This window comes from Lissotriton helveticus, chromosome 7, assembly GCF_964261635.1.
Source record: "Lissotriton helveticus chromosome 7, aLisHel1.1, whole genome shotgun sequence".
Lineage (NCBI taxonomy): Eukaryota > Metazoa > Chordata > Amphibia > Caudata > Salamandridae > Lissotriton > Lissotriton helveticus.
Window position 1 is genome coordinate 75,471,489 of NC_136068.1, and position 27,348 is coordinate 75,498,836.

The 27,348-nt window shown below is 46.5% G+C and overlaps 2 protein-coding genes across 4 annotated transcripts in view; both read right to left on the minus strand.

Moving 5' to 3' along the window:
• Window positions 1-27,348, minus strand: part of LOC144768106 (tyrosine-protein phosphatase non-receptor type 6-like) — an 848,841-nt gene that overhangs the window by 220,940 nt on the left and 600,553 nt on the right. The window lies entirely within an intron of this gene.
• LOC144768104 (tyrosine-protein phosphatase non-receptor type 6-like) overlaps window positions 1-27,348 on the minus strand; it is a 269,710-nt gene that overhangs the window by 220,940 nt on the left and 21,422 nt on the right. The window contains exon 2 of one of the 3 annotated variants that reach the window (XM_078651510.1): window positions 23,960-24,051. The exons of 1 other annotated variant lie outside the window; for it this stretch is intronic. In XM_078651510.1, coding sequence (XP_078507636.1) covers window positions 23,960-23,967 — 8 coding nt within the window. In that variant the 5' untranslated portion in view covers window positions 23,968-24,051. Of the gene's footprint in view, window positions 1-23,959; window positions 24,157-27,348 lie in introns of those variants that run through there. One more of the 3 variants, XM_078651509.1, reaches the window with a different exon arrangement.

Here is a 27,348-nt window from a genome sequence, read left to right on the forward strand (position 1 = left end):
TATGGCATTTGTAATAAGGTGGATGTGATATTCTTCAGGTTTGTGATGAAATAACACATCAGTAGCATCAAAATCAGACACATAAATAGGAATAACGAACATCAGATGGTTTAGGCAGGTTTGACTTCATGAGTGCTCTTACATTTAGTCAGAAGGACCACTGTGAATAGTCACGTGCTGTCAGATTTGGATGGGAGGAAAGATGCAAGCTTAGGGCTGGCGAAACAAGACTGTTCAACCATAATGGATATCTTCTAAAGAGATGGAAAAGTGGACAAGCAAGATCATGGATGAATGTGCAGATCTTCTATGGATTCTGGTTCACCGAGATTTGAGCCAATGCACGATGTGGAGAAGAAAAGGTCTGGTGCCAAACCAAAACCTACAGCTCTGGTGAGCAGAAGCAGGACAAGTCCTCCTAACCAAGCTGTAGGGTTATTCAAGACATACCAAGATGCAGAATTGACTCTGATTTTGCTGGACTCATGGAGGAAGTGTAAAAAGCAGATATCACGGAGTAGAGGCAGGAAGACGGAATGAACATTGAGGTTGACCCCTATTAGTGAAGTGTTATTGCCGCATGTTGATTAAACGTTCCCTCACTAGAAGACTTCTTCTGTGCCCACTTCTTCTCTCTTTTTCATTGAAGCTTTCATCCTTCCTGCTATGATCTCCGACGCTTCTCCCTTTGAAGATGGATCATGGCGCAACAACCTGATACAGGATCAGAGAGGTTACCACCCAACCTTGAAATGATCAGGGCATGGTTCTGAAGGAATAACAGCTGAATCCCTGAACAGCAGCGTAAGACGCAGTTGTTTCTGTGCAAATGACACCCCACGCTTTGTTGTGTTCTGTTGTTGACTTCTGTTTTTCCAAAATCTGCAGGGCCAGAACATTGCAGCCCTTTAGGTAGTCTAGGGGTAACTTTCCAAAAGGCTCTGTGGTTTCCTTCTAGGACCAGAGCCTGATTTAGCTTGTGTAGATGTCCTATCGGTTGTGTGCATGGATATGTTACAAAGTTATGGGAATCAACTAGATTCAATGAATTTACAAAGTACCCATTTCTCCACAGTACCCTGTGGAGAAGTGTGGCTCACTGGATAGAGCGACAGACTCTGAAGCAGAGATCAGGCCAGGGACCAGGGTTCAAGTTCCGACGCGGCAGGGTCTTGGGCTCAATGTCCGCGGACTCGATAATTCTCGCCTCGGCGCCTACTCTAATCATGGGTCCCACGCTGCAACTCTGGGCAATAGCTTGCTTAATCTCCACAACGGCCCCTACAACACTGGGATGCCTGGCTTCACCTTCGAGGTGCCCAGGAGGGGCATCTCACATGGAGAGCCAGGAAGGGTTCCACAGCGTTATACAGCGCCGGGACGCCCCGTTGGGGCAGCTGTGCGCTTTACAAAATACACTACATTTACATTTACATTTACAAGACGACGCATCGGCAAGAACCGAACATGTTCAAAAGTAATGATAAAAAGCAGCGTCTACTCCATGTCTATCACTCAAAAACAGAAGAATGTCCAACCACTGTAGCACAGGACTTCTATGCATGTGACATTTAAAGAACTAACGCTACTGACCACATGTTCTGCAAAGAACCTGTGTCACTCGAGAGGTGACATGTGCGTGATGTGTCTGAGCATCATTCTTTCCACAGGAAAGGGTCCTTTTTAGCAGGTCAGCCCTCTGTTAGCCAATGCGGTGGGAGTCAAGTAACGGGTGAATGCAAAACCATGCATCTGCTGGATGGGTAATTATAATATGGTGAAAAATATAATTTTACACCAACATACAATTATTTTGAAGAAGGACAGAGCTCATTAGTGGTTGGCTAAATATATAGATGGCCTTAGAGCTGTAATTATCATTTGCCACAGTTTGCAAAGTTTTATTGATGACTTTTAAAAGAGCAGCTAATGATATGTACATGCAATGATATACCTCACGACGAGAATCCTGCAAACTGAAAAAAACAAGCCCGCTCCTCGTTCAGAACGCACAATTTTTTCAAAAAAGACAGGGTTTCTATCAATATTGTGTCTAGTTCTCTCTGTCAGTGAGGTTTCCAGGACTATGCATTTCATCGATACCCCTGACGACACCGATCAGTTGGAAGGGAGCATTTCTGCCAAACTGTTACAGGCACCAGAAATACTAATTGTGATATATTTTTAAATGCAGGTCGCATACTAATTCTGATAATTTAAAATTTAGTTATCAAACAATTCAGGTGTATTTTGAAACTAGGTAAATTACTAATTCTGGTATATTTTAGAACTAGGTAATTTACTAATTTTGGTATATTTTTACAAATTAGTAATTTACAAATCTTGCTATATTTTTAGAAGTAGGTAACATACTAATTCTAGTATATTTCTGGAACTACATAACTTACTAAGGGTCTTATTTAGAGTTTGGCAGACAAGGTACTCAGTCAAAATGCACTTCTAATATAGTAGACGGGACATGGGTCACGTTTGTGATGGATTATCCCGTTCACCGGACTCCAAATAAGGTGGTAAATACGATCTGTTTTTAAAACTAAATCTGATATGTTTTGCAGCTAGGTAACTCCTACCCGAGTGGTATATACAGCAGTTTCAGAGAACATATTTGTTGGATTAAATCAAACTAATCTCATGCACAAAACATGCCATAGTGGACACTATTATCATGTATTCTGTACATTTCAGTGTCTGTGGGGAAGGGCTACAGCACACAAGACTTTTTTTTTGATGGTTCAAAGTTTCAAGCACTGCTGTTGAAATCTGAATGTCACAGACAAGAGGTTTGGCACTTGCTGAGCTGATTTGATTTTTCATTCTCTAGTGATCAATAACATCAAGAGAGCAGTTAAGTCAGATACCTATCACTAAAGAGGCAATAGACGGCTCAGTATGCTATGGGCATTATTGTATCTACTAAATTCCCATATTTTATTTATAAAAAAGCTATGTCACTATGAACATTATTTAAGATTTCTAATAGTACTTTAGCAAAATTATTGTACTCGCCAGCAAAGATAAGGACGAAAGAAAAAGCAGGGAAAAGACTCCAACGACTGTAAATGCTTCAAAAGTAAACAGAGTTCACACATTAAATACATAGGGGTCCAGGTCTGCCCCCCATCCCATCGGTAATCGGGACCGCCCGCCATAAGGGCGGGGGTCCCACGGTGGGTATTACGATGCGTCCGCCACTGTGGCGGGCCCATCCTGTATTTTTCTATGCTAAAAATGCACTTTTACATTTGCATAAACAAAGCGGCAGGCACCACGCAGTGCCTGGCGCTTTGTTAATGCAAATGCAGAGGGGTACCACAGGTACCCCCCTGTGTGCACCCCCCACCTCTCCTTCACTCTGGGGCCCCGCAGGGGGCCCCCAGAGTGAAGACCGCATGCCTTTCCGTCGCCGCCACGGAAAGGCATCTCCCTAATCCCATTGTAATATGGCTGGCGGTGTCTAATAGACACCGCCACCATTTTAATCCTTTTCCGCCCCGGCCGCAAGGCGACCGGGCGGAAAAGCAGCGGACGATCTTTCCGTCCGCCGCGGCCCCCCCCGCCATACTAATATGGCGGGGGGATTCGGGAGAGGATGACGGGGGGATTGTCCCTGCCCCTGGCGGGGGCAATCTGCCCGCCATCCTAATGGGCCCCATAGTGTGGACATCTGTGCTCACAAAGTGTACAAGCTGGTGCATTTTTTTTCTTGATGAACAGTAGTACATGCACAACCTACAGCACAACACAAAGGCAATGTTGCAGTTCTAAGAAACCACAGCAATGGAGCACACACCACTAGCCCTTCCTCCGGATCGCCCCTCGGGATTCTGGTACTTGTAGTTCAATAGTGGATCACCCAGGTGGGTGCAAGTCGGTACTTGTTGGACTGATGAATCTCTAGACCCGATACATGTCCCGGGTTTTTGGGTATCGCCCGAGACATGGCTCGGGTTTCGGGATAACTTCCCTCATCAGTAGAGAAATGGTTAGGGGTGGAGGAGAAGGCCGCCAAACAACCGTCAATGGCCTCGATGCCCGAACCGGCACGCAGGGCAGCATCCAGGAGCCCGTCGGCTCAATGCTCAAGGGAGCCAATTGAAAGAAACCACAGCAATGGAGCGCACACCGCTAGCCCTTCCTCCGGATCGCCCCTCGGGATTCTGGTACTTGTAGTTCAATAGTGGATCACCCAGGTGGGTGCAAGTCGGTACTTGTTGGACTGATGAATCTCTAGACCCGATACATGTCCCGGGTTTTTGGGTATCGCCCGAGACATGGCTCGGGTTTCGGGATAACTTCCCTCATCAGTAGAGAAATGGTTAGGGGTGGAGGAGAAGGCCGCCAAACAACCGTCAATGGCCTCGATGCCCGAACCGGCACGCAGGGCAGCATCCAGGAGCCCGTCGGCTCAATGCTCAAGGGAGCCAATTGAAAGAAACCACAGCAATGGAGCGCACACCGCTAGCCCTTCCTCCGGATCGCCCCTCGGGATTCTGGTACTAGTAGTTCAATAGTGGATCACCCAGGTGGGTGCAAGTCGGTACTTGTTGGACTGATGAATCTCTAGACCCGATACATGTCCCGGGTTTTTGGGTATCGCCCGAGACATGGCTCGGGTTTCGGGATAACTTCCCTCATCAGTAGAGAAATGGTTAGGGGTGGAGGAGAAGGCCGCCAAACAACCGTCAATGGCCTCGATGCCCGAACCGGCACGCAGGGCAGCATCCAGGAGCCCGTCGGCTCAATGCTCAAGGGAGCCAATTGAAAGAAACCACAGCAATGGAGCGCACACCGCTAGCCCTTCCTCCGGATCGCCCCTCGGGATTCTGGTACTTGTAGTTCAATAGTGGATCACCCAGGTGGGTGCAAGTCGGTACTTGTTGGACTGATGAATCTCTAGACCCGATACATGTCCCGGATTTTTGGGTATCGCCCGAGACATGGCTCGGGTTTCGGGATAACTTCCCTCATCAGTAGAGAAATGGTTAGGGGTGGAGGAGAAGGCCGCCAAACAACCGTCAATGGCCTCGATGCCCGAACCGGCACGCAGGGCAGCATCCAGGAGCCCGTCGGCTCAATGCTCAAGGGAGCCAATTGAAAGAAACCACAGCAATGGAGCGCACACCGCTAGCCCTTCCTCCGGATCGCCCCTCGGGATTCTGGTACTTGTAGTTCAATAGTGGATCACCCAGGTGGGTGCAAGTCGGTACTTGTTGGACTGATGAATCTCAGTCCAACAAGTACCGACTTGCACCCACCTGGGTGATCCACTATTGAACTACAAGTACCAGAGTCCCGAGGGGCGATCCGGAGGAGGGGCTAGCGGTGTGCGCTCCATTGCGGTGGTTTCTACTAATTGGCTCCATTGAGCTTTGAGCAGACGGGCTCCTGGATGCTGCCCTGCGTGCCGGTTCGGGCATCGAGGCCATTGACGGTTGTTTGGCGGCCTTCTCCTCCACCCCTAACCATTTCTCTACTGATGAGGGAAGTTATCCCGAAACCCGAGCCATGTCTCGGGTGTTACCCAAAAACCCGGGACATGTATCGGGTCTAGAGATTCATCAGTCCAACAAGTACCGACTTGCACCCACCTGGGTGATCCACTATTGAACTACAAGTACCAGAGTCCCGAGGGGCGATCCGGAGGAGGGGCTAGCGGTGTGCGCTCCATTGCGGTGGTTTCTACTAATTGGCTCCATTGAGCTTTGAGCCGACGGGCTCCTGGATGCTGCCCTGCGTGCCGGTTCGGGCATCGAGGCCATTGACGGTTGTTTGGCGGCCTTCTCCTCCACCCCTAACCATTTCTCTACTGATGAGGGAAGTTATCCCGAAACCCGAGCCATGTCTCGGGTGATACCCAAACACCCGGGACATGTATCGGGTCTAGAGATTCATCAGTCCAACAACTACCGACTTGCACCCACCTGGGTGATCCACTATTGAACTACAAGTACCAGAGTCCCGAGGGGCGATCCGGAGGAGGGGCTAGCGGTGTGCGCTCCATTGCGGTGGTTTCTACTAATTGGCTCCATTGAGCTTTGAGCCGACGGGCTCCTGGATGCAGCCCTGCGTGCCGGTTCGGGCATCGAGGCCATTGACGGTTGTTTGGCGGCCTTCTCCTCCACCCCTAACCATTTCTCTACTGATGAGGGAAGTTATCCCGAAACCCGAGCCATGTCTCGGGTGATACCCAAAAACCCGGGACATGTATCGGGTCTAGAGATTCATCAGTCCAACAAGTACCGACTTGCACCCACCTGGGTGATCCACTATTGAACTACAAGTACCAGAGTCCCGAGGGGCGATCCGGAGGAGGGGCTAGCGGTGTGCGCTCCATTGCGGTGGTTTCTACAAATTGGCTCCATTGAGCTTTGAGCCGACGGGCTCCTGGATGCTGCCCTGCGTGCCGGTTCGGGCATCGAGGCCATTGACGGTTGTTTGGCGGCCTTCTCCTCCACCCCTAACCATTTCTCTACTGATGAGGGAAGTTATCCCGAAACCCGAGCCATGTCTCGGGTGATACCCAAAAACCCGGGACATGTATCGGGTCTAGAGATTCATCAGTCCAACAAGTACCGACTTGCATCCACCTGGGTGATCCACTATTGAACTACAAGTACCAGAGTCCCGAGGGGCGATCCGGAGGAGGGGCTAGCGGTGTGCCCTCCATTGCGGTGGTTTCTACTAATTGGCTCCATTGAGCTTTGAGCCGACGGGCTCCTGGATGCTGCCCTGCGTGCCGGTTCGGGCATCGAGGCCATTGGCGGTTGTTTGGCGGCCTTCTCCTCCACCCCTAACCATTTCTCTACTGATGAGGGAAGTTATCCCGAAACCCGAGCCATGTCTCGGGTGATACCCAAAAACCCGGGACATGTATCGGGTCTAGAGATTCATCAGTCCAACAAGTACCGACTTGCACCCACCTGGGTGATCCACTATTGAACTACAAGTACCAGAGTCCCGAGGGGCGATCCGGAGGAGGGGCTAGCGGTGTGCGCTCCATTGCGGTGGTTTCTACTAATTGGCTCCATTGAGCTTTGAGCCGACGGGCTCCTGGATGCTGCCCTGCGTGCCGGTTCGGGCATCGAGGCCATTGACGGTTGTTTGGCGGCCTTCTCCTCCACCCCTAACCATTTCTCTACTGATGAGGGAAGTTATCCCGAAACCCGAGCCATGTCTCGGGTGATACCCAAAAACCCGGGACATGTATCGGGTCTAGAGATTCATCAGTCCAACAAGTACCGACTTGCACCCACCTGGGTGATCCACTATTGAACTACAAGTACCAGAGTCCCGAGGGGCGATCCGGAGGAGGGGCTAGCGGTGTGCGCTCCATTGCGGTGGTTTCTACTAATTGGCTCCATTGAGCTTTGAGCCGACGGGCTCCTGGATGCTGCCCTGTGTGCCGGTTCGGGCATCGAGGCCATTGACGGTTGTTTGGCGGCCTTCTCCTCCACCCCTAACCATTTCTCTACTGATGAGGGAAGTTATCCCGAAACCCGAGCCATGTCTCGGGTGATACCCAAAAACCCGGGACATGTATCGGGTCTAGAGATTCATCAGTCCAACAAGTACCGACTTGCACCCACCTGGGTGATCCACTATTGAACTACAAGTACCAGAGACCCGAGGGGCGATCCGGAGGAGGGGCTAGCGGTGTGCGCTCCATTGCGGTGGTTTCTACTAATTGGCTCCATTGAGCTTTGAGCCGACGGGCTCCTGGATGCTGCCCTGCGTGCCGGTTCGGGCATCGAGGCCATTGACGGTTGTTTGGCGGCCTTCTCCTCCACCCCTAACCATTTCTCTACTGATGAGGGAAGTTATCCCGAAACCCGAGCCATGTCTCGGGTGATACCCAAAAACCCGGGACATGTATCGGGTCTAGAGATTTATCAGTCCAACAAGTACCGACTTGCACCCACCTGGGTGATCCACTATTGAACTACAAGTACCAGAGTCCCGAGGGGCGATCCGGAGGAGGGGCTAGCGGTGTGCGCTCCATTGCGGTGGTTTCTACTAAATGTTGCAGTTCTAGATTTCAAAGACACCCTATGTAATGCACAATCAAGAAATCTCATCAAAGATAAATCTGCCACTGAACTGAACTAAATTTATCTTTCAAGTCTAAGGGCCTAATTATGAGTTTGGCGGTCCTCCCGCGGAGCGCCATGGCAGTACTGCATAGTAGGATCGCCAAACCAGTAGTCAGACCGCCTGCTGGATTCCGACTGAAATCCCGGCTGACAGTGCTGCGGCGGTCCCACAGCGGTGCCCTTCCAAGGCTCAAAGGAGAGCCTTAGAAAGGCACCATCGTTGGACAGCCGCAGCACGTTCTTGCACGGGAAGAAATGCACCATATCGTGCATTTCTTTCTGTACAGGAACTGGGGGTGCAAAAATTCAGCGGGACAATCATGTGCCCCCTGCATGCACCACCGTGCACAGAGCCGACTGGGGGGCCCTGAAAGGCTGCTCACCGACGTGCAAAGGATGGCGATGTGACTACTCGTAATATGCTTGGTGGTGCCTCTGCCGCAGTGCAAGCATATTGCTGCCTCTCACCACTGCAGGAGGGAAACAACCTCTACAACGCAACTTTTACAACGCACTACCATTACAACTAAACTTTTACAACGCAACATCCATTACATGGCATGCCATTACAACGCAACCTTTACAACGCATGACACTACAATGCATACCACTTCAACGCATGTCATTACAACGCATAGCATTACAACACATAACATTATAACGCATAGTACCCTTACACTATCCAACACTTACCCTACTGTTGCACCCCCTGGAGTTAGAATAGTAATTTTTACCCCTAAACTATCCAATACTTACCCTACTGTTTCACTCACTGGAGTTAGAATAGTAATTTTTACCCCTACACTATCCAAGACTTACCCTACTGTTGCACCCCCCTGGAGTTAGGATAGTAATTTTTACCCCTACACTATCCAATACTTACCATACATGCAATGTAATGTTATGCGTTGTAATGGTATGCGTTGTAATGGTATGCGTTGTAAAGGTAGTATGCGTTGTAATGGAATGCGTTGTAAAGGTAGTTTTTAAAAATTCGTTGTAATGGCATGCGTTGTAATGGAATGCATTGTAATGGATGTTGCGTTGTAAAAAATGCGTTGTAAAGGTATGCGTTGTAAAAGGATGCGTTGTAACGTCATACATCCCTGCAGGATCACGGATCCCTAGGCGTTGCAGTGGTCCTGTGGCGGTCCAACTGCCACACTTAGAATGCAGCGGGTGGTGCCGTAGTATGGTGGTGCTCGGACGACCACCACGACTGTGTAATCATTATCAGACCCTAAATGTTTGAAAGCAGGTGTAAATGAAAACATTTTGTATTTCAAAATGTTCTCATTATCATCCATGTTCTTGTATTTATTTTTTGGACCATCAGTTTACTGCTTTTGACACTTATTGACTAGATAATACATAATTTGTCTTCAGGTCTCACTCTGGAAGATAAACACCACTGATAGGAACTATTTTTAATATTATTTCTCTGTAACTTTTCTTTTCAATTCAAGCATATAAGCATCTCTTCTAGTCCACACGAAAATTCACCCAGTAAAGATTGTGAACTTGGCATATTTATGCCTAAAAATACAGCTTTACAAATTATGACTTTAAAAGGATGACTTTGGTTAATTTTATACGATTTTAAGATGTCAATTTTTCATGTTATATTTTGTTCTGTGATCTGCCACACTCACTACAAGGGACGAACTTTCCAGATTTACATACAAAGTGATATTCCCCCTTAGGGGGCTCTTGAAACTGCCTTTCTCTTGTAGGCCACCAGTAATAAAAACAAGCATAATCTGTAGCCAATCATAAGAAAAAGTTTTGCTATGTACAATTGATTGATATGCAGAAATCAAACGATCCACATGCCCTACAGCTCAATTTAGGAATCCACCAAATATGCTGCATTATAATTTTGTATGAATTGAATACTTCGTGTGAGCTCTCACTTCAGCACCTTAATGCAAAATGAATGTGATTCAAATTAGAAATAATGCAAATTTAGGGCAACTCAAATTGTGTGTTTATATGCATATGTGTGTGTGTATGCATGTGCCCCCTCAATAAACAGATTATTCTTTTTTTTATATATATTTGTATTGGTATATTTTCAACAGTACACATTTTGGCATAGTGAACCATAGGCATTATTTGGTGGTAAATACACACAGAGAAGTCAAACATGGTGCATTCATAGATTGGTGTTGAGATTATCCACCACTCATGGGTCGCTTATAAAGTCCTGATCTTATCCTCAGCATGAGTGTAGGATCTCCCCACCTCCTATGTCCCTGTTGCATAATCAGTACTTGAGTTTCATTGGCTTCTCCCCCTATTTCAAATCCATTGTATCTTAACCATGGGCCCCAGATCTTAGAAAATGTCTTTGGGCATCCTCTCGCTTTATAGGTCACCTTTTCTGCCCCCATATACATGTCCATCCCAGTTCGCCACTCTGTCACTTCTGGGGAGGTCGGGGCACCCCAGTATTTAGCTATATCTCGTTTTGCTTCTATCAACCCAAGATTGCAGAGCAGCAGGGTGTGTCTGGGGAAGTCCACCTCTGAGGGTATGCCCAGAAGAGTGATTTTGTCATCTTTGGGGTGTGAAGACCCCACTATCTTGCTGAGCTTTTTTAATATTTTCCCCCAGTATCTTTATATATGTGGGCATTCCCATAGTGTATGTATATGTTCCTATTGCTGTACCGCAGCGTAGGTACTCCGGGGTTGCAGCTCTGCCGATTTTGTGGAGGCAGGACCTACAGAATTATACCCTATGTACTATTTTAAATTGTATTAATCGTAGCCTCAGTTTGATCGCCACCTCTCTTGGGTGCATGGGGAGGCCTACCAGTCTACATCTTCAAGGTTTACCAGGGTGTTTTCTCATTGAGTTCTAAGACCTTTTAAAGTGTCAGGCATATTATTTATGAGTGTCTTATATGTCCAGGAGATTGCTTTCTCCCATGAGGAGCCTTCCTTCCAGCGGGGCATATTCTTGTATTGTAGCTACAACTACCTTCTCTGCTCTCCATGCATGTTTAACTTGTATATATTTGTATCGTTGGTTGGCGGTGAGTTAAAAGAAATCAGGGTCCCTTTCTCTAAGAGGACAGCCAGCTTGGAAATCCCATTTGCATCCAGTTGTCTAAAACCATTCAGTTTCCCCATCTCGGGTATACGGGTGCCTTCCCATATTGGGGTTTCCTTTGTAAGTTTCTTGCCCCATCCCATCTGTCTCCCTGCCCCTTTCCAAGCTTCTATCATTCTCTGGGTTGCCTGTAAAAGTTTCCTGGTGCCTGTGCCTCCGTAGAGGTAGTAAAGGTAAGTGTGAGGTGCAAATTGGCCTCTTTCTAGTGTATATGTTGGGTGATCAGCTGAAAGGTGTCCCCATTCATTGATTACTCTTAAATGTGCAGCCCTGTAGCATGATCTTATGTCTGGGAAGGCTATCCTTCTGCTGTATTGGTTGCGTTGGAGTGTCTGGAGTGCCACCCTCGGATTTCCCCCATCCCATAATAGTGTGCGTATCTGAGTGTCAATTGATTTGAAGATTTACTCCGGTATCTCATAGTTTATGTTTTGGAGGATATACAATAATTTTGGCAGTGTGGTCATTTTGTACATTGCTGCTCTGCCTAGAAGCATCAGTGGCAGCCTTCGCCATCTTTCTACGTCGCTACAAAACTCTGTTTTCACCCTCTGAAAGTTACGTGTCAAGCTAATAGAGTTATTAGTTGTTATGTATATGCCTAGGTATTGGAACCCTTCAGTCTATACGGAAAGTTGTTGTAGGAGTTCTCTTGTGTCTATGGGCCCCCCTGTTGGGTGTAGACTGGACTTGCCCCAGTTAATGGTATAGCCTGTGTGTCGTCCAAATTCTCCAAATATATGTAGAAGAGTCAGGATGGTCATTCATGGTCTGGTGATATATAGCAGGATATCAACTGCGTATAATGAGATTCGTTCATCTCGGTCCGTCCCCTCGTCTGCTAGAAACCCTCTTATGTTTGGGTGGCTCCTAACATGGCAGGCCAATGGCTAGAATCAATGGGGACAATGGGCATCCCTGCCTAGTCCCCCTTTCCACTGGGAATTCAGCCGATACCGCCCCATTAACTCATACCCTTGCCCTCGGTAGGGTATATAGGAGATCAATTCATGCCATAAATTCAGGGCCATTTCCGAATTTCTTCAGTGCCTGTTTCATGAAGGGCCAATGTATGGCATCAAATGCCTTCTCTGTGTCGAGTGCCAGGAGTATATGTCGGTCAGATCGGTCTTTGACCCTATCTAACCAGTTGGACAATTGGCAAAGGTTAAACCTTTTGGGAATAAAGCCCAACTGGTCCGCATGAATGAGGCATGTGATTATTGGTAGAAACTCATCGCCAATATAGTGGCCAGAATGAACCACACTCCATCTTTGGCTCACCAGCTTTGTGAATGACTACCACTGTAGCCATGTAGATCGGGGGGCGGGAGTATCCCCTCTGTCTGTGCTTCCTGGTACATCTTTAGTAGGTGTGGGCTCAACAGGCCGGAGTTTGCCTTATAGAACTCCTGCGGTATTCCGTTGGGTCCCGCGGTCTTCCCTACTGCCTGTCTATCTATTGCCTTTGTGACTTCCTCTAGTGTTAGCCCTGTTTCAAGTGTCCCTATCCTCTTGTGACAGGGTAGGAAGGTCTATAGTACGGAGGTAGCTTTTTATCTATCTGTGTCTCATTTGCAAGATCCCTGGCCTTATAAAAATCTGCGTACTCTTGTGCAGTGGTCAGGACTGGATCTCACTTCTTTATAGAGGCCACCCATATTGTTTCCCTTTCTTTTCTGCCTAGCCATGCCAGGAGTCTCCCGGCCCTATCCCCAGTTTTGTGGAGTCTGTGTTGCGTGTCCAGGAGAAGTGGTTTCACCTCTTTGCGGGCCAGTGCTATATATTTTGCACGTTTGACTGAGATCTGGTGAAGAAGGAACCGTTCTGGTTTGGGGCACCCTCGATTTTCCAATTGCGGCAGTCTGTTTTCCAGGCCCTCAATATCCTGGGTCTCCTTCTTCCTTTTCTGTGCTATAATGTTTTGTGCTCTGTCACGTAGAACTGGTTTAAAGGCCTCGGAAAGGACCACTGTTGAGGACACAGAGCCCTCGTTCTCATGAAAGTACAGTTCTGAGTCATTTTTAATTTCTCTGGCAATTTCTGTGTCCCTCACCTCAGGTCCCAGGCATTAAGTTTCCAGCCCGTCTGTTTCCTGCTAGTTCGCCCTTCTGTTTTGAGCCATAGGGGGAATTATCTCATAAGCCCTGGGCCAAATACTCCACCGGCTGTATCGTCCCTATCTCCCCGGCTGGAGCCACGAGATAGTCTAACCTTGAGAACACCTTATACACCCCAGAGAAATATCAGTAGGCATGTTTAGTGGGGTGGTGTCTGCGCCAAAGATCTATGAGGCCAAGTGTCTGTATGAATCTGGTCAGTAGTGTGTTCCCCCGCTGTCCTTTATTCGCACTTGTGCGATCCATGTAGGGGTCTACTACCTCTTTAAAGTCGCCACCCACTATATGTGTGGAGGAATCAGTTTCCAGTAGGATTCCCGCTACTTTATCCAGGGTTTGTTGCTGCAGTCGCGGGAGGGCATAGACGCTAATTAGCGTGAGCTCCCTTCGCCCCCATGTTCCTTGTACCGCTGCAAAGGCGCCATATGGGTCTACCCAGGTTTTGTGTATATGGAAGGGTGTTGTCTTTCTGATGAGGATAGCTACCCCCGCGAGCCCGATGAGAACCCTGCGTGGGCAAAAGTGGTGTAAGTGCTTCTCCCCAAGCTGGCACAGTGGGTACCGCGGAGATGTGTCTCCTGGAGGAGGACTATGTCGGGTTTCGGTCTTTTAAGATCATTCGTGACCAATCCCCTCTTGATCTTGTGGCCGAGGCCATTGACGTTCCACGTCATTATAGTATAACCTCCCTCATCCTGGGTCTGTGGCGATGTTCCTGTCATGGCTCCTATATGCAGGGAGTCCAAATTGTGGCGAAATCTCCATGTGTGTGCACCCTATGCCTTTGTGTTCCATAATTGCCCATGTATTGCTTTCCCACTGTGCCCTTATGTTGCGTTCCCTCCCCATCTCCTCACTCCCCCACCTCACTCTCTCCGATTGCCCAAGCACTTCCCTTGAAATGTCAACTTGACAACTGTGTCGTAGGTTAAGCTTGAGAAGTCTGTGTGCTTAAAGATTTTGATAGAAAAGGAGACATTTGAGGTGAGCAGATCTAGAGTGTCGCTGGTGTTGAGAGTGCTCTGTACAGGAGCTGCTTTCCACCTAAACTTGAGAACTACCCAGAGTTCTCTGCTTCTTTTTTGCATAATGTATGCGTCACTCTATGCCTGAAAGCGTATTCTTTTGACTTGTACCAGTTAAATACACTTTCATTTTTGGTGGGCACAGGGAAACTAAGGGATTCGCCCAGAATGACAGGATGTTGAGCCGACACCCAGACTCAAACCTTATTCCCCTGCTCCGAAGTCGGCAGCTCTAGCTGTTAGGCCACATCACCTCCCCACTTGTAGGGTTTGTTGATTCTGTGTTCGGCAGCGCTTACAGGAGAAAAGGTCTGGTCGAAGCTGGCTCCTGATGAAAGCCCCAGTACTTCTTTTTTTTTACAAATTAACCACTGGGGTTCCTAGACCCCAAGGACCCTCAGCATCTTAGGGGACTTCATCCCCCAATCACCACTGCACCAGGAGGTGTATTTTCGGAGTGATAGTGAAGGGGGCATTGGCCTCCGGTGACTTGCTGGAGGGTTTTTTTGCAATAAAAAAACATTTTTTTAAAGTAAGGAGCGTTGCATGTCCCCTGGGCCATTTTTGGCGCCAGGGTCTGCATCGAACGGGCCTGGCCTTTTTTCAATGGGTGAAGGGGGTCGTGCGGTCCCCCTCCCTGGGCTGGTTTCTGCCCCGGGGCCCGGCCTTTTCTTTTTATACTTTTTTTTATTTAAAGGGAGGGGAGCCTCGCGGCCCCCTCCCAGTCCGATATCTGCACTGAGGACCCTATTCCCTGAGGCCATGCTTGAGTGTGGGTGTCCTGGACCCACCCAGGGCATCCACTTTTTAAATCTCTGCCGGCTCCACGCCTCCTGTGGGAGCCGGCATTGCTTCTACACATAGGGAGCTGCAAATCTTTCAGTTCTCTATGCGGTGTACCCCAGGGGTCGTCGCTAAGTCCCACTCTATTTAACCTATACGTGGCATTTCTGGCAGCAATAATAAGGGACTGGAGTTTCCTCCCAGTCTCTTATGCGGACGACACACAAATCGTGGTGTCAATTACAAACAATGTCAAAGAGATAGATTTAAGAAATGTATGGAACAAATTATCCAATGGATGCAGGGTAATTGCCTGAAATTGAATGGGTACAAAAGTGAAGTCATGCTGCTGGGGACAGACATGCAAACTTGGTCCCAGGAATGGTGGCCTGATAGCCTGGGCCAGCATCCATCCCGAGTTAATAAGGTCAGAAACCTAGGAATACTCCTGGACACTAAACTGACATATGAGGCACAAACTAATAAATTAGCCTCTTCCATTTGGTACATTCTGAAAATGATCAGGAAACTTTTACCGTTCATTCCCCAGGAGTCGTGCAAAACAGTGGTAACTGCACTGGCTCTGTCTAGGCTGGATTTCAGAAACGCGCAATATGCTGGGATCCAGGTTAAGCAGTTGGCAACACTACAACGTCTACAAAATGCAGAAGCTAGGCTTGTGTTGGACATTCCCAAGTGTGAACCAATAGCGAACAGACGGAGAGCCCTCCACTGGCTCCCAATAGGAAAAAGTGTAAAATTCAAATCCCTCTGTCTGACATACAAAGCCCTCCATGGAATAGGTTGTCAATTCCTGATAAATCATTTGAAATGGTATGAGCCATCTAGGACCTTGAGATCCAGTCATCAAAAATTGATTCAGGTGCCTAGATTTAAACAGGTCCAGTGGGGAGGGAGGAGCACACAGCTAGGACATGGAATATGCTCCCAACGACAATCAAAAACAGCCCTTCGCTACTCTCATTTAGAAAAGAGATAAAAACCTGCCAGTTCACTGCAGGCCTGTAAATACCTAACTGGAAGCTAGCTGGTCTCCTACGTCTACTCAGCGCCAAGACGCCCATGGGCAATAGCGCGCTTTATAAATCATAAATCAAAATCAAATCTAACATGCACCGATGAAACCATGGCAAAATGAATAATAAAAAGCTTTTAAACCCCGGTGGGGTCCCTATGGCACCCACCCCCACCATGTCTGGGGGGGGGGGGGGGGGTTCAGGGTATTCCTACCCTGCCTCCTTTCCTTTTTTTAAAACTTTTTTCTGTAACTCTACTTCAAGCGGAGTCCCAAGATTACTGCCAACACTTCCTGGTTGACTTGTTGGCAGCCAATCAAATTTCAGTAGGGTTTCAGTAGGCTGTTGGGCTCCCAGATATCTATATTTTTTAACTTAAATGTCTCTGAAACTACTGAACGAATTTACACCAAACTGCAAAAAGCACGCTTTCTGAACCAACATATAGCTTTCTGACAAATTTGGTGTAATTCCATTCAGCGGTTTGGAGGGTAGTCGTGTTAAAAAAATGAAAAATCCCCTTAGACATAACATGGGTAAAACACAGCAGCTGAACCAAAATGGGGAAGTTTTGTGAAAATGTTGTGAAGATTCGTCAAGCGGCACCAAAGTTATTGGAAACAAAAATGCTTTTCCTATGCAAATGTTGTACCTAATTATAACTTTATATTTATATCTATCCAGATAGACAGGTAGACAGATAGACAATCAATGGTTCACTATTTTAAACTCAGAAATAAAATAATAAATTAAAAAACACAGAATCACCAAACGTCTCTCAAGAGCGAGAGAAGTTTATTTAATAACACAACTTGTTTAATACTCCTGTAAACTGGCATAATGTGTATTTTAAAGAGGTTGCAAATTATCCTGCAGTTTTATGTAAACAAACATACGTAATCCAAGAAACCCTGAAAGAACACAGAATACAAACTATATGGGTATTGTTGTAAATCCTGAAGTCATGAAAAGACCTTTGAGCATATAGGGGAGTGTGGGAACTGGCCTTGCTTTTACACAGGGAGCTGCTAACATGCACCGGTGAAACAACTGCAAAATTAATAATAAAAAGCTTTTAAACCACGGTGGGGTCCCTATGGCACCCTCCCAACATGTCTGAGGGGGGGAGGGGTCAGGGTATTCCTACCCTGCCTCCTTTCCTTTCTTTTTACTTTTTTCTGGGACTCTCCTTCAAGCTGAGTCTCAAGATGACTGCCAACACTTCCTGGTTGAAGTGTTGGCAGCCAATCAAATTTCAGTAGGGTTTCAGTAGGCTGTTGGGCTCCCAGATATTATTCTTTTTTAACTTAAATATCTCTGAAACTACTGAACAGATTTACACCAAATTACAAAAAGCCCGCTTTCTGGACCAACATCGAGCTTTATGCCAAATTTGGTGTAATTCCGTTCAGATGTTTGGGCGGTAGTCGTGTGAAAAAAATGAAAAATCCCCTTAGACATAACATGGGTAAAACACAGCAGCTGCACCAAAATGGGGAAGTTTTGTGAAAATGTTGTGAAGATTCGTCAAGCGGCGCCAAAGTTATTGGCAAAACAAAAACATTTTCCTAAGGAAACGTTGTACCTAATTATAACTTTATATTTATATCTATATCTAGATAGATAGATAGATAGATAGATAATCAATGGTTCACAATTTTAAACTCAGAAATAAAATAATAAATTAAAAAACACAGAAACACCAAAAGTCTCCTCAGACCTAGAGAAGTATATTTAATAAAACAGCTTGTTTAATACTCCTGTAAAATGGCATAATGTGCATTTTAAAGAGGGTGCAAATTATCCTGCAGTTTTATGTAAACAAACATACGCAATCCAAGAAACTCTGAAAGAACACAGAATACAAACTATATGGATATCGTTGTAAATAAGGCCTTCGAGCATAAGGGGAGTGGCTATGTAAGCCACGCCGGTCAGAGTTGGCAGGCACTGCCATTCTTGTGGATGAACCTGAAACTCGTAAAAAAGCTTACCTCTAAGAACCTAAAAGTGTCTCTGGGTGCTTTTATCACAGAATATCTAAGAAACAATTCAATTGATAACACAGACCTGGTAGTTGAATCATTGTGGAATTAAACTATTTACACAGTAAATATGGCAATATATACTTTTTGGGAGTGCTTTAATCTATCCTAAAAATCAATATTAGCATTGCTATTGGGAGGGTTATACTTGTGAGATTTTGTGTAACGTTTGCATTGTAAATATAGATAACAGATAATAAACTATTGATTTAATATATAATCGTGTCATATCCGCCAGATTCTAAAATAATACAGAAAGGAAGAAAGGCTGTCAAATAGAACAGATACAAGCATCAACCTGTGGATTTAACCAAAAGATAACAACAAAGAACATGAGCACCATTGAAGAACTGAAGGTCCCTTCGGCTCTTCAACCAGTTGAGCATCTGGGTCAAGGCGGCTTATCAAACTGTAGCCAAGTAGCGGACCGCGTATAGTTTGAGTCCAACCCTCTTCCCCCATTTGCCACAGAATCATTTCTAAAATCAGCATCTTCGGCTTGGGGCTCTGCTACAGGTCGGTTAAGTCAGAGGAAGTGCTGGTTTTACAACCGGGAAATGCTGGTTTTGTAGCTGGTAAAAATAACCAGCGATTTTTTATTTTAGATATTCTTAATGGTAAAAAAAAGGGTTCCATAACTAACAAGTATTAAAGTATCCCTTTTTGGAATTGCAGACTAGAATTTTGTTTTAGATTTAGCTCCAAGATTGAACAATGTAGAGAGAAATGTAAGTCTTGTAAAGTGATTGCCAGACAAGAATTTGTATTTTTGGGGGTATAGCAAGGGTCACATGCAACCCTTGAGCATGGTGTACATTGCATCTTTGCCTCGCTCAGCGCATGTGATAATGACAAATAATCATAGATAACATTACTTAAAATACCATGCGGTGCCAAAATCTGCAATCAATTTGGTATTTCAAGAATTTATTTTTAATTTGTTTTTATACCATCTAAGATCTGTCTATTTTTATAATATGGATTTTTTTCTATATTGTAGAGGTTTTAAATAGCCATTCACAATAAAGATATGATTTTTATTATATTTCCTAGTCTTCTGATTCACCATCTGGACTTTTGTTTTGCTTTTCACAGCTATAGGATATATCTTAATTCAAGGCGCAGTGCCTTTGCTATTTTCCCTTCTTTTAAATTCACTTCTGCTATACTTTTTGAACTACACCATACTCATCAGAAATACCTAAATTGGTTTCCTAGCAGGCGGTACATACAAGCAGCTAAGTTGTTTACTTTGAATCATTAAGGCCTGGGTTCTGAGGCAACTACCCAAAAATACGGCAAATTATTTAATGCCCCTGTGTTTCAAATTATGAATAGTGGGAATTAAGCATATGCAGTGTAAATATGTAGACACTATTGCACAGCATGCTGCCTGGCAATGTTACAAACATGTCTGTTCATCCACTCTACAAATGAATCTTAAAGCCAGATGCACTACAACACTGGTCACAAAAACTGGCTCCAAACCCGACCACTATTTTCATGAGAATTGTGCAATATGATGATCAGACCAATGTATCAATAGGATGGTTTTCAAAATGTGGATCTAAGTGAGTCACAGTCTTCCATACTTCATTAATATTCATACGTAGATTGTAAATTAAGACTCACTCTGATAGATAGGTATGATAAGGATGGTGGCTCGCACGGGTCAGCAGACTAGCCTTTAATGAAAAGAAATGTTTTTTCAAAGCAGCCCGCATTACTTGAAGAAAATGGGGATGGTTTTAAAAAATATATATATATTTTTCGAAAAGTTGCTTAGAAAGTTGAACGTGGTATCCTCCTGAAAACTTTATCGACACTCACATAAGGGAAGTGGACCAAAATGGACCCTTCCCTTTTTCCAAAAGGGCTACTACCCCCAACTTGGGAATCGGTCATTTTTCAATGATTTGCGACCAGAATTCCGCTTGCAGAACACTGATGCATAGGACACCGATTCGCAATTTGGATAGGACAACACGATACTTTAAAACTGCAAATGGATTTACAGTCACAATCCCTTATAAGAGTTAGTCAAAGTTTTCTGACTCAAAAAAATTGGATTTGTACATTAGAAAAACCTATGTGGCTCCTCTTTAAAACTAACCTGGTGCTATGTCAAATATCTAAATAATTATCATTTATTTTTTGCAGAAGCTCACATTTCTTAATGAATGCTTAGACATGAAATGAAGTGAGAACTTAATTGACGCACTGTCAAACATTGTGCAGAAGACAATCCCTTGAACAACTTCATAACACTCGAAGAAGAGGACAACTGCTGAAATTCTCCTCTGTAGGGTGGAGGATGTCACATTGCTCAATGAACACAATTTCACAAGACTTTAACCGTACAATAGTGAGCTTGAAGGCGTGTGTTGGCTGTCGCCAGACTCACTGCATCTCTATATGGCAGCTCCCTGGAGGAAGAGTCGAAAACACAATACCTAGGTTCTCCATATCTATGACAGCATGGCTGAGAGGGGAGACCTGGATCTGTCCTGTATTCCCTTATATCTATACAGTTCAATTTCTGGGTGCAACAGGCTGGATGGGACTTAATCCCCCCAAATCTGTACGGTAGGGTGTTTGAGATGGTCAGGCTTGTTGGGGCCTGCGTGCATTGCCAGTAACTATATGGCAGCAAGTATATTTGTATGGCAGCATGTCTGGCAGGGGCACACTTGCTGTGTCTGCATTCACTATCTCTGTGTTGTTGTAATGTATGCTGAGAACAAGCTGGTTGGACCCTGCACATCGTGGTGCATGCTTTTTACTATACCTCGGAGCTATATCACTCCTCAAATGCCGTAAGAAACATAAAATTGACGACAGTCTATTCTAAAAGGACTCTTCTTAAAGACTTCCATTTACTACAGAATCCAAGACATAAGCTTCTGCCATGAAAATTGATAAAACAAAGTTGAAATCGCTTTCTTCAACAAAAACAGCTCTATAATGAAGCCCTGAAGAAGTTCTTTTGGACGAAACGCGTTGGCTACTGACGTTTTTAATTTTAATGGAAGAAGACTGAGAACGTGACTAAAGAGAAAGAAAAAAATCCACATACACCTGAGGAAGAATTTGCATTATTGAGATTGTTCTTTTAACTTCCTGGGTTCTGTGTAGTATGATTACAATTGAATAATACCATTGTCTTTTAAAAAATAGAGTGCTGAGCCACAATAATAGGACCCTGCATTTGTATGTTAGAATGCTGGAGAGAGATAGGTTCCATACACCTCAGTGGCAACGTGCCTCGGAGGCATATGCCGGGATTGCCTTTGATTCCCTGTATCCGTATGGCAGAATGCCTGAAAGAGGAGGTGTCTTATGTTTCTTGATTCTTTGTATCATTGTTACAGCATGTCAGATAGGAGCCTGCAGGAACAACCTCTGATTTCATGCACCTGTGTGGCACCATGAGTGAGAATAGGAGACTGATACGCCACCGGCTTCCATGTATCGATACAGTTCCAGTCTGGAAGGGACAACGGGTGGGATCCTGGGTCTCCTGTATTTTTATGAGCCTCTTCTCGGGCGTGAGAGGTTGAGTAGAACCTGTGTTCCCAGTCACTACCATGCGTGGGGAAGAAAGGTTGCTTGGGCATTAGATTCCTTGTATCTAGATGGGAGCATGACTGGTAGGGTTACACCCTGTGGGAGCTGGAATCCCTGCATCTGCAGAGAGGGACGGGCTGGTTGTGCACCGTATTCTTTGCATTTGAACGGCAGCATGCCTTGGAAGGACAGGGTGAGAAGACTCAAGTCTCAGAGTAAAAGGCTGCCCGGGCGCTAGATTCCTTGTATCTAGGTGGTAACGTAGCTGGCAAGGACCGGCTGTGTGGGCCTTGGGTTCATGCATATGGAGCGGCTGAGAGGGACGGTCTGGTTGTGCACGGTATGTGTTGCATTGTACGGTAGCATGCCTTGGAAGGACAGGTGAGAGGGCTCTGGGCTTCTCCCTTTGATACATGTCTTAGAGGGGAAGGCTGCCTGGGCCCTGAATTCATGCACCTACATCCTTATGCCCATCCCATACCATGCACTAAGACTAACTGAAGGCAGGGGCAGCATCTCATGTCTCTGAAGTCTGTGCCACGCTGCAAAGGCGACCATCTTCCGTATGGTATTGATCTGTCCAGGCCTGGTTGGGTAATGTCGGACATTTTGGGGCCCTCATACCCTGAAAGTCAACATTCCACGCTGGTGTTTTGCCTGAGAAGGGCCCTTCAGATTGAGGAAAAGAACAGTTCTCTTCCACTTGTCCTGATTTCTAACATTCCTCAACAATAGGCAATCCAAAATGTTTGCTTAAAGAGGTCAGCAGAAGTTTTGAAATCTATTGCGACATGCGTCACTTGACGGCCCCTTCACAGGCAACCCAACTTGAAACGCGCCAGGGTGGCAACATTTCTGATGCTGCCCGTTGCAAAACTATTTCCTTTCGCCCGTTGACAGATCTTCGATGAAACGTCTATGACATGTTTATTGGTTCTTTTTTAGTTCCGGTTCTCCAGGACCAGTTGTATTCGCACTGCATGGATGGCGGAAAGGCGTGTTGGGTCCTGGACGCGGTCTATCACATGCTCACTCTCCCTAAATCAGCTCTGCCCACCTCAAGCACGCTTCCAGAGAGCGGGGACCTCTTGCAGAATATGAGGCAACCATCTGGAGTGTAAAACTGCTGCCCACCTTGGGTTGAGACTGCTTCTCGCCCTGCTAGAGTGCCTTCCACGGAGTGAGACTGTCTACCACTGGAAGATTGCAGGTTCCTACTCCATCATATGTATCGCCTTCATTTTGGAGCGTTGCAATGTAACTTCCGCCTCCGCATATATGTTTCCCTACGTTAGTGGTGACCTTTCAAGTATGAATCCTGGTCATTTATCACTGCTGTGGCTGCTACTGTACATTATGCTCTGTGCATTTCCGGTGTTGTGCTCTTCTTGTTTTCTTTTTTTTTGCGTTGTTTTTAATCCTTACTTAGATAACTTTATTTCGGTTTTTAATCCTTACTTAGATAACTTTATTTCGGTTTTTAATCCTCCTTCTCTGCTCTTCGTGATCCGTCAATTATGTATCTACCTGTACATTGCATATGCTATATTAATGCAAAGTCTGAATAAATAAATACAAAAATAGAAAAAAAGATTGGAAGGGCCCACAGTCCAGAATGGACTACGGCTGCCACCATGGCCAGAGCCGTCTGACCACAGTGAGAAGGCCTACTGGCGGGGAAGACTGTATGTGTGCTTTCTTCAAAGTGCTGTCACCTTCTCAGTCAAGAACCTCATCTCATGACTCAAAACAGTCTCACAACTCATGCACCTGCTGTCTGGCGTCTGTTTCATCCTATGAGGCCGCCACCCTGTCCACTGGACAAACTTCTGATCAAAAAACATTGTAGTGGTGGGAACGAGACAGGCCCTATGGGTCCATAGGCCTACAATTGAACTATGGGTCGATAGGCCTACAATTGAACTATGGGTCGATAGGCCTCCAATTGAGACCAAGGCCTGTCTCTCGGGGATTGGCCAAAGATCAGACAACACTACGTCAGCTCTGATGCCACCACGCAGACGGGGTGTCCCCTATGGCAACCAGAACCTTGCACCTGCGACCTTCACACCAACGTTGTTTCTTCTCCCCACAAACACCAGCAGTGCCCCACAGCCGGGCAAACCCCACAGCCCCCTACTGCACCAGTCTTACCTCACCATCCTGCGAAGGGGAGAGCTTCCGGGGGCGCCTCTGGGATGACGTCGAAAAGCACCAGCCGCTGTCTTCCACCGGCGTGAAGTCACCTTTGAGACGGAAAAGCAAACACCTCTTGATGCAGCTGGCAAGAACTGTGCGTCTCCTTCCCTGGCGCCCCTTTTCTACCCAGCAGTACCCCGGCCCCTCGCGCAGTGAGCCGCCTGCCCTCTTCTAGCCGCTACTTCTGTTTTCTCGCTCCCCTCCTGGCTGGTGCGCCCGAGGCTCACAACAACAAGAAAAGACAGAAGAGAAGGAAGGCACGTACAAACACACCCCGGGTGTCTGCCGACCCAAGCCACAGAAGGGGAAGTGCGGGGCAGGCAAATGTGATGATTGCGCTGCTGCGCCCGGGGAGGAGAGACGGAGGCGGCTCCGTCGGAAACCGACCGCTCGCAGGGGGAGCCGGGCTATTTTAGCATCATCTCGCCCAGGGAGGGTGAGGCCGGCGGGCAGAGCAGGAAGCAGAGAGAGACGTGCATGCGGGAAGGACTTGCGCCATGCTGTCCGACACTTCTGCTTCCTAGAGCGCCTAGAAGCAGAAACAGAAGGGGCTGCGAACGTTACGCCACAAGGGGTATTTGCACATAGCCCCTTCCCTCAGTGGCACGAGGTAAACAGCTGATGGCACCCCCTGCAGAACGTGATGAGAAGCCCCCGAGTCTCCCATGCCCCACATATATTCGTTGACCTTGGGTTCAATGCCCCCCTTGAAGGTTGGGGCCCCCTGGAGGGGGCTTCGTCGCGCCCCTGTCTCCCTCTACTTATGCTTTTTGAGTAAAAGTGGGCCCCAGTGTCGAGTGAATAAGGTGGTCATGGGAGCTGCGGTTGACAAGCCCGGCTACTCAGAGAGCAGAGGTCAGAGGTCACCTCAACATTGTTTGTTTCCAATCCAACAATTTAGGGACGTTTTTGCCCCAGGAGGAGACAGATATGACGTCTGACGTCTCAAACTCTCTGTTGTGCTCAGTATCTTGCCCTGTGTTGATAGAATGCCTTCTGATTGAGCAAGAATTCACCTACAATGAAAAGGAATTTCGCCTGTTCCTCAGAAATGTCCCCTAACTCAGAAATGTCCCCCTAACTCATAAAATAAATCCTCAGTCCTAATTTCTTGCCCCCTTAGTGGTCGTCCCTTGCCATACTTAGCGCTCATGAGGCTTTTTAAGGCATGGGCAAAGTGGGTCCTGGACCGGGCCCCTCCCTTTCAGGGGACCCCCTGATTAGAAGCACCTCTAATCTTGCCGTGATGCCCTTGTAGAATTCTTAAACAGATTGTTTTAAATACAGTTTTCCTTTCATTGATTTTTAAAGGGGGTGATGTGTGTGAGTCTGTTACAGACATTTTGCAGCGAAATGTTGTGTTTATGTTTCATGCAACAAACATTAAAAAGTTTATTTTTGGTCTTAACAGAACCTTGCTTATGAGAAATGGGAGGGTGTCACAGAGATTTTTGTGGTAATATTAGTGACCTGCTTCCGTGTTACAATATTGAAAACATAGGGCCAGATGCTTCAACAATCCATTTTGCGAATTCCTAGTTGTGAATTATTGCGATTCGCAATTGGAAAATTGCAAAATGGAATGCATGAGCGTGTGTTTAACACTTTCTGCAATTCCTAGGGGATTGCAAATGACTTACCTCATGAATATTAATGAGGTAGTTCGCAATTTGCGACCCCCTAGAAATCACAAAAATCACAGGGATGGTGGTCTGCTGGGGTCAGCAGACCACCACGTCCGTGATGGCTTTTAAATAAAGCAATTTTTTTGTGTAAAGAAGTCCGTTTTCCTTAACCCCACCGCTGCTGCCGACGTTCAGCGGACGTCGCGTGCACTACCTCGGTAGTGCTGCGCACGTCAGTTGAACGTCGCGGCCCCGCCCCGCAATAGAACGTTCCGTACTAGCGCGGAACATTCAGCGCAGGCAAGGGGTTAAAGGAAAACGGGATGCTTTATGAAAGAGAAAATGAAAACTTTTCCTTTCATTTTCTAAGAGCTGACAGTGGTCCGTGGGACCACTGCCTGCTCTTAGAAAATGCATTTACAAACATTCACAAAGGGGAAGGGGACCCTTGGGGACCCCTTCCCATTTGCAAATTGGTTACCACTTCCTTGAAGTAGGTGGTAAAATGCGAATGCATACCGATGTGATTCGGTATTAGGAAGGGATGCCCTAAACACGGCCCTTCCTAGTAACGAATCGCAAACCCATTTTGCTAAATAGGGATTGCTGTATCAGCCGTTTGCGAAGGCAAAACATGCTTGCTGCATCTGGCCCATAGTCACTATCCCTGAATATTAGATGTAAAAACATTTAGAATTTAGACCAGTGTGTCTGTGCACTGTCAGTGACCTGGCCATACAGGGCATGAAAGAGCTGAAATTGGCTCATAAATTCAAAACTGTTCCAAACAGGGGCCCCCAAAATACGTTTGGCCCAAGGCCTTCAAAATCCTTAAGAAGTCCCTGCTGCTGGAACCTGATTCTCTGATCCCAAGGCCAGTGCAAGTCCAGCAATGATGGGCGCCTTTATGGCTAGGGAGACTTAGAAATCTTTGGGTGGGGAGCACTGTCTGTACCCTCTATGGTGAAGGGCAGGCCAGGCAGGGGCCAAGCTGTCCCCCTCTTACAGCCCTCTGTACCTGTGGTTTTACCAGGTGCACAGCCGCACCCAGTAAACTGATGCTTCCAGACTCAATACATTTGAGTCCGGAAATAAAATGAAATGAATGGGAAAAATACTTATAGAGCACACTTATACTCATCGCTCTTGGCGCTACATCAAAGATAACTTATAAGGGAATTTGCAACTCAAACCAGACAAGGACGTCTCTAAAGAGAAGAACCAGGTCTTGATATATTTTCTAAAAAAGATGCGACTCTACTGTTTTGATCTCCATTGGCAAAGAGTTCCATAGGTTTGCGGTGCTTAGGGAGAAAGCTCCCTCACCCCATCTACTACTTTTGACTCTGATAACCACAACATTTCCCCCATTGGAAGATTCCAAATGTCATGTGGGAACATACCAAGTAAACTTTGTGGCAGTGAAACCCGGTCCCGTCTTGTGGAACAGCTCTGATGCTCATGGGATGGCTCCCAACACTCCAGAATGTCCCATTTGTGTTAAAGAACTGGTCATGGGATGGCTCCCAACACTCCAGAATGTCCCATTTGTGTTAAAGAACTGGTCATGGGATGGCGCCCAATGCTCCAGAATGTCCCATGTGTGTTAAAGAACTGCCCCAGCAGATCCCATCAATCCCCCCTCAGTAATCATGAATTGCCCTCCTCTTCACATACTGCCCTAGAATGCCTCCTCAACTCTCATGAACTGCCCCAGGT